The 7,999-nt window shown below is 41.4% G+C and overlaps 1 protein-coding gene across 1 annotated transcript in view; it reads right to left on the bottom strand.

Annotated features, from left to right (window-relative positions):
* Positions 1-712: 712 nt before the first annotated feature.
* Positions 713-7,999, bottom strand: part of CNTNAP4 (contactin associated protein family member 4) — a 330,923-nt gene continuing 323,636 nt past the window's right edge. Inside the window, exons 22-23 of the mRNA XM_007939189.2 lie at positions 5,822-5,893; positions 713-906 (exon numbers count right to left, since the gene is read on the bottom strand). Coding sequence (XP_007937380.2) covers positions 713-906; positions 5,822-5,893 — 266 coding nt within the window. The remainder of the gene's footprint in view (positions 907-5,821; positions 5,894-7,999) is intronic.

Below are 7,999 nucleotides of genomic sequence, written 5' to 3'. Positions count from 1 at the left end.
AGAGCCATGGTACTCTGCCAGTCTTGTCACATGCGAATTGTATGGTCATAGTTGAAACTTGATGCTCAAAACCAAACGGATCCAAAACAACTAAGAAGATTTAAATTTAAAAAAGGAAGAAGAAGAAGAGCAGTGCAAACAAACCAACAGCAACAAAGCATCTTTGCAGACGACTGATGTATTGTATTGAACGGAATACAGAGGCAGGCAAAGGGGCTTGGCATATTTTGGCTGCAAAAGATGTCAGCGCCAGCCCAACGGGATCTTAGACGCATGTTCAGGTCTACGAGTAACACCATGGGAATACCAAAGCAAACACCAACTATGTTCTCAAATAAGGCAAGGTTGTTATGGTCCAAGTTTGACTTTTACCTCGAACAAAACTTATGCATCACGTGGTTAGCAGACAGTTTTCACACTTAAAAACCATAGTCATGAAGCAGGTTAAACTTCACAGCTCATATCAGAAGAGTTGGAATTTAACAGCGATAGCTAAGTCCTTGTTACGTAGAGTGAGTGGTATGGGATACATGTCACTGAATGAGGCCTCCTGGAAGCCATCTTGAGCCTGGGCGACGCCAGGAAGGCAGTCTTGCAAATCCATTGCCTGAACATTCAATGTGAGAGAGCTTTTTTTTTTTTTTTTTTGTCCACTGAGAGCCCCTGGCTGTAAAAGGAAACTGTCATAATTATAAGTTAAGCCACAGGTCAATCAGAAGAAGTACTCTTTCTGATTTTCACTGATTGTGTTTTGTATGTTAAGCTCACTTTTCAAAGCGGCCTCAGCACTGTGCACATTCTCGGCCCTTTTTGCCTCATTTCTTTTGTATAACCTTTTCTGCTGATGAATGCGGACAGCGATGGCAGTGATGCAAAGCAAGATAAAGATCACAACAGCTATCAAACCTGGTGAGAGAAGAGAGAAAAACACAGTCAGAACGTCTGTCTGCACAGTGGCTGGGCAACTCCCTTCTTTCATGAGTCATAAACAGCTATCTTCTACCTGAATCAACCATTTACCGTACTGTGTTTCGAAAACATCAAAACTTCAGGTTACTTCTGAGTCAAGTGCTGTCGTAATACCGAGTTTATTTCTGAGGTCTGTCAATCTTGTGGGTCCAACGCCACTGATTCTGAATGCGTATTAGAGTTAGATTTAGTGAGTATGTTTATATTAAACGCATGCCTACATGTCACCAAAACCATGTGATCACTTTATATAAACACACAGACAAGTTTTAATTATTTTGAAATATGTGTTTTTGCATTTCAGCATATACAAATTTTAATAATGTCAGTTTTCCATAATATTTGCCAAACTGTTGGAAAGTAGGAATAGGACATGTATGTACAGACTTATATTTATATATGAGGAATCCAGATAGATAGATAGATAATTTTTATATGTGAAATACTGGTTATTTGAAATATGTGGTTGCACATATTTTAATTGCTACAATCATGATCAATATCAGTAGTTCTCAATCCTGGCTTTCCATGAGGCCAGTAGTCATCAAAGTATGATCTATAAATCCCTGGGAGTCCCAAGGACTCTCCGAGAGCGTCCACAAAGTCAAAACTATTTCCATTACAATTTTAAGATAGTCTTTTCACTCTGTTGACATTTGTACTGATGGTGCAAACAAGGTCAGATCAATTTCCCTGGTGCATTAGCACAAATTAAGTCAATGACACCACACTGTAGTCATTGAGCTCTTTGCTGCCAGGTAATCACGGGAGGAAAAAAGTCACTAAGAATGTCCTTGATGAAGCAGGAATTCATTTCAGCAAGTTTGGACCCCTGAATACATGTCTTTTTAACGCCTTATGTGATGAGGTGGGAAGCGCGCAGAAAGCGTTTGTGCGGCACACTGAGGTCTGACATTTGCCAGGAAGAGCTGCTCGTGCAAACATTTGTGCTGTGAGCTCAGCTAGCTGCTTCTTGCCTCATGGAAGACTGATTTTACTTGAAAAAATGACTGACAAACTGTGGTCCTTCCGACTTGGATATCTGGCAGCCATTCTCTCTATAATGAGTGAAGTAAGCATGTCACTTCAAAAAAAAAAAAAAAAAAACCTACATGACAGTACAAGTTGCCCACGACAAAAGTAGAGCTTTCAAGTGAAAATGAGAATCTGGAAAAGTATGTTGTCTGTCGCCATGAGCCTGACAGCTTCCCAACACTTAAAGACTTTTCTAATGAGATGAGTCGAGGTGTTAACTAAAGTAGTTTTCTAGGCAAAAATAGGTACTGTGAAAACAGCAGTGTGGATCAACTCCAGTATTGTAAAATTAGGATCTTTCCTTCTCGCTTAAAGTGGGCGTATCAACCTGTAATACAGGCCAACCGACTCAAAGTTCTGAGGATCCTTGTCGGCTACAATGGATTCGTGACCACCAGGGCCAACAGAACCAAGGAAGCAGAGTTTTAGATAGGTCAGCCTTACTTGAGAAAAGTAAGACATTCCTTGCTGATAAGCCTGATATAAATATGATAACCAAATTCTGCACCTGCAATCAGAAGGCTTAATTAATGGCTAGGATGATGTTAGTTATTACCAGTCATATTAATAAAGAGTGACTTTAATTGGAATATCTGCTGCTATTGTATGTTTTGTCTCTCATCATAGAAAAATAGTAAGTTAAGATGCTGTAAGTTATTTCTATTGTCTACTTGAAGGCCTCTGGTTTAAAGAGAAAGATGCTGAAAAATTTCGTGTGAGAAGCTGATGAGGTGTTAGCCACAGTGAGCAGGCCACTGCAATGGCAAAATGAACAGCCTCATTACATTAGCCCGCACAGCACTTCCAGTCACAATCATGGGGCGACTCTGGACCTTGGCTGCTCTGTGAATGTGATTTATCTTTTTTAATTTGGGGCTGGTTTTATTCCAGGGTTTGTTCAGGGCTTGCGTCCCCGAAGAAAACCTTGATCTCACCTGTTACACCAAAACAAGTAAGATCGTCTGGATAAAATACAGCCAGCCACTGCTCTCGGGGGCCTTGCCATCTGAAGCTCTGTGTGAATGTGGAAGGAAACTGAATGGCTTTTTCTCTAATTCAGTTCATCCATCTCTGCGTAGCCTGGCCAGAAACCTTCTGCAACATCTGGGCCACCAGTTTTAAATGAATTATTAAATTCATTCTTCCACCTCATACTATTCACTTTGTAAGTGAAGATAAAGATTTTCTAACAATGCAGGACACAAGGATTTTGGCCAGTTGGAAAAGTCTTTGCATGGATCAAGCAATGGTATGTGCTGTTGGTATGAGCTTCCACCGAGTTGCTCCTCAACTCGTGGCAACCTTGTGGGCGATGGTACCAGACCACCGTGACCCTTTTCACTGGCTAAGTTTGAGAAGTGGATACTAGGTCTTCCTTCCTGGCCCATCTGAGTCCAGAAGCTCCATTAAAACCTGTTCAGCAACACAGCACCATGCAGGCCTCCACTGATAGGTGGGGGTAGCCGCACCTGTGCAGGCCAGGTCGTCCGCGTAGAAGGCAAGAGCTCGGCCAGAGAAACACCACTGTCCGCAGTGGGACATGGGGGGAGCAACTTAAGAGTAACCAAACAAAAAGCTAAGAATTCTACCAGAGGAAGCAACACACCCAAGCATGACAGACTGTGATTTAGTAGATAAATTCCATGTGGTCCCTAACAAGACCTTTGGAGCTTGGAGGCCCATCACCAGCGGCTCTGCTGCCAAAACGGAGCCACTGCGGTGATCAAAGAAGACTGGATTCCCAGAGTCTGGTGAGCTCTGGAGCCACAAGCCTGCTCTGTTGTCTTTCTCTGTCCTCTCATTCCAGCCAAGTGAACACTGAACAGGTGAACTCTAACTCCTTGCCCGATTAGAGTAACAGTAGCAGGTCTTACCAACACGTCTCCCTTTACTCTGTAAATCCTGCCGGTGATTTCTGCCTAAAGCAGAAATATTCTAAAGATTAATTTTTCATTCTAACACTAACTTAGGAGCTCTGGTAGCATAGTGCCTAAGGCACTTGACTGCTCACCAGAAGGCTGGTGGTTCAAACCCACCAGCCACTCCTCGGAAGGAAGGTTGGGCAATCCTACTTCCGTAGTGATACTGCCTCGGAAACCCAAGGAGGGGTCGCTATGAGTCGGGGCCGATTCGACAGCAAACAACAACAACAACACCACCACTAACTTAACTAGACAATCACTCTAGATTGATACCTGTATCTATTTATACTGGGAGCTCTGGTAGCACAGTGCCTAAGGCATTTGACTGCCAACCAGAAGGATGGTGGTTCAAACCCACCAGCAATCTACTTCCGTAGTGATATTGCCTCGGAAACTCAAGGAGGGTCGCTATGAATCGGGTCTGACTCGACAGCAAATAACAACAACAATAACAACTATTTATACTGGTTGAATGTTCAGAAAGGGGACCATTTTGACACTTAGATGATTGGTTAGACAGGAGTCCTAGTTTAAAAGGTTGAGCACATCTGAACTACTACAGCTTTAAAGGAGTTTTTGCTGCATCATGTATTTCTTTTAGACACATAATTATCAACTTTTCTTCTAACATTTTTTTTCTGTTATGTTGTTATTGTTTTTTTGCTTGTAGGTGAGAAAACCTATTTTATGTATGTTTAATTTATACCATTTGATTAAAAAAGAAAAACTGAAGTAGCAACAAAAAACACCAAACTCACTGCCGTCGAGTTGGAGCCTACTCATCATGACCTCTCCTTGGGTTTCTGAGGGAGTATCACTACAGAGATTGCCCAACCTTCCTTCTGAAGAGTGGCTGGTGGGTTTGAACCACCAGCCTTCTGGTTAGCTGTCAGGTGCCTTTGGCACTACGCCACCAGAGCTCCATAGAGGTGTTAATACCTTTACAATGATGTGATCACACTTTCTAGATTCCTAACTCCTGGAAGGGAGCTGATGTCTACATGAGCAAGGCTGTAAATACAGAACCAAATGGGTCAGGTATGAAGCCTGTAGAACTGCCTGAGTAACTGAGTAGTCACATAATTTTTGGTGGCAATGTATTAGAATAGCTGTTTATTTCAGTATGTCCATATCACATGCAGACTGTGGAAAAACGTGAACAAATAAACATTAATAACCTGATTAAAAACAATGCTAGCAGCATTAACAAGGAAGAAGTAAAGCTATTTTTAAAGTTGGTATCAGATAAATTATGTCTGAGGGAATATACTGTTTTTATTGCTTGGAAAATATACTTTAAAAATTTTTGTTTTAATTCTGCAATTTAAAATAACTGTGAGCTACTTTAAGTCCATTAGCCTAATGTTTGAGAAAAATGAAACTTTAAGTGTAATTTTCATGGATGGGAACATTGAAACCATGCAACTATTCGTTTTATTAAGCATTAGGCAATATAAAATATACGCCTCTAACAGAAATCTAAGGATTTCCCTCCTCTTTACATAAACACTTGCAGAAGCAATGATAAGTCCAAGAAGCCAGGAAAAATGGTCTTTCCTCAAACATATTCAGGATGCTCTAAGGATTCCAGGTGGATATTCCCAGGCTAAATAAAGCTCATTATTACACAGTTTAGCAACTGTTCTTTGAATGTGGTGCTTCAGTGAAACTGTCTATTATTTATCCTAAAAAATCTCCAAATAAGCTGGGAATTCAGTAGGATTCTATCAGACACTCTCTACAAATAAAAAAGCACTCCACTGTTCTCACTGTTTAGTATGTGGCACTTGCAAAATATGCAGATTCTTCATAAATGCTTTCTATATGTTAAATATTCACCATTGTTAGTACTGATAATAGGTACCATGGAAGAGCTCATTCATGCTTCCTATTACCTCCAATCACTGCAGAGTCACTTCTGATTGCATTAGCTATGGGTTCTCTGTCCTCTATTGTTCCAGAATGATCTGCAGTCAAAAGACAAAAAAGGGAGGGAGACGACAGAGGAATATGAAAGGAGGAGTCAGAGAAATTAATACATGCTTTAAACCAGAACATAATTACAGAAGTGAATGTAGGGATCCCTATGGTTCTAAACATAAGCAAGGCCACCTGCAATGGCCCCCATGATTAGGAAGTAGGGACTCTAGAAAAGAAATGAGAGACACTGAAAGTCAACCAACCAACGTTAAGACCTCATCAACGGAATGTAGCAGAGCAGCAACATCAGGAAGGCTGAATAGCCAATGGATGAGCTGTATCAGTAACTAGGGTCTTGAATATCCAACGGACAATCTCTACAATTTATAAAAACTCCAACCCCTCAATAACAAAAAGACAAATAATCCAATTAAAAATGGGCAGAAGATATGAATAGACACTTCACTGAGGAGGATATTCAGGTGGACAACAAACATACAAAGAAATGCTCACGATCATTAGCCATTAGAGAGATGCAAATCAAAACAACAATGAGATATCATCTTGCCCCAGCACTAGTAGCAAAGCTTAACAAGACAGAAAATAACAAATGCTGGTGAGGATGTGGAGAGATTGGGACTCTCATACACTGCTGGTGGGACTGTAAAATGGCACATTGTGGAAAGCAGTATGGCGATTCCTTCAGAAGTTTGAAATAGAAATATCATTTGACCCAGTCATTCCATTACTAGGTATATACCCTAAAGAAGTGAGAGCCATGATAAGAGCAGACATGCACACCCATGTTCATTGCAGCACTATTTATTTACAATAGCAAAAAGATGGAAACAATCTAGGTGTCCATCAACTGAGGAATGGATAACCAAACTATGGTACATACACACAGTAGAATACTATACAACCCTAAAGAATAATGTAGAATCTGAAAGACACCACATAATGTGGATGAACTTGGAGGACATTATGCTGAGTGAAATAAGTCAATCACAAAAGGACAAATATTGTATGAGTCCATTATTGTAAAAGTTAAGGAAAGGTTTATCTGTGGAAGGAAATTTTCTTTGTTGGTAATCAGGGGTGGGAGGGGAGGGGACGGAACGCTGTTAGATAGATAGAGATAAGTATTGATTTGGGTAAAGAGAAGGGTAATGTACCAAATGTGAGAGATCAACATCGTGGCACTGAGGAAGAGGAAGACAGAGAGGTAATGGGAGGTGCAGACAACAAAGATGAACCCTTTTGCACATACAGTACTGCGTTGTCAGTGAAGGGAAACATGGGTATACAGGTGGATAGATGGGTGGACAGGCTGAACTATTAGGTATGTCTGTGCAGCAGGGAGTATACCCAAGACCATACATAAGGTTGGCAGACAATTGTTCTACAAGTATATTTGTATGTCCTGTAAGAATTTCCAAGTGTATAGTAGAGCTGACAAGGAATAAGGTTGTAGTCACTTCTTGGTCACAGCCAGCTACCCAGAGGGAGTGAGTAATTGAATCTGTGGGCTCGGGACCACAGTCTCAGGGAACATCAAGCTCAATTGGCATAACATACTACACAAAACACTGTTCCACCTTCTACTTTGGTGACTAGTGACTGGGATCTTAAAAGCTTGTAAGAAGCCATCTAGATGCAACGATGGGTCTCTCCTGGTCCAGAGCAAATAAGACTGAAGAAAACCAAAGACTGATGGAAACAATTAGTCCTAGCGACTGGTACACCTTGCAATCTATAGCCTATATGACTATGAGACCAGAAGAACTAGATGGTGCCCGGCTACCACTGTCAACCACTCAGGGGGTATCTTTATAGCAGATCCTGGATAGAGGGGAGAACAATGGGAACAAAACTCAAAATCATTTGGAAAAAAAAGGGGGGGACCAGGTTTGCTGGTCTGAGAGAGCCTGGTGGAACCACTGAGACTATGGCCCCTAGCTACCCTTCAGGTCTGGAATTTGCACACCTGTGGCTTTCAGCCAAACAAAAGACAGGCATAGGAGTTGAACATTTACACTAGGTAGATACACTCTTGGGAGAGAAGAATCATGGGAGAAAGAAGGGCTGCTTATGCACAGGGAGACAGCTCAGGGGGCAGGAGTGCATGGAGGGATGGACACAGGGAAGAGGTA

This window comes from Orycteropus afer, unplaced genomic scaffold (genome assembly GCF_000298275.1).
Source record: "Orycteropus afer afer isolate SDZICR_OR568_19922 unplaced genomic scaffold, OryAfe1.0 scaffold00057, whole genome shotgun sequence".
Lineage (NCBI taxonomy): Eukaryota > Metazoa > Chordata > Mammalia > Tubulidentata > Orycteropodidae > Orycteropus > Orycteropus afer.
This window is presented reverse-complemented; position numbering and strand designations above follow the sequence as displayed.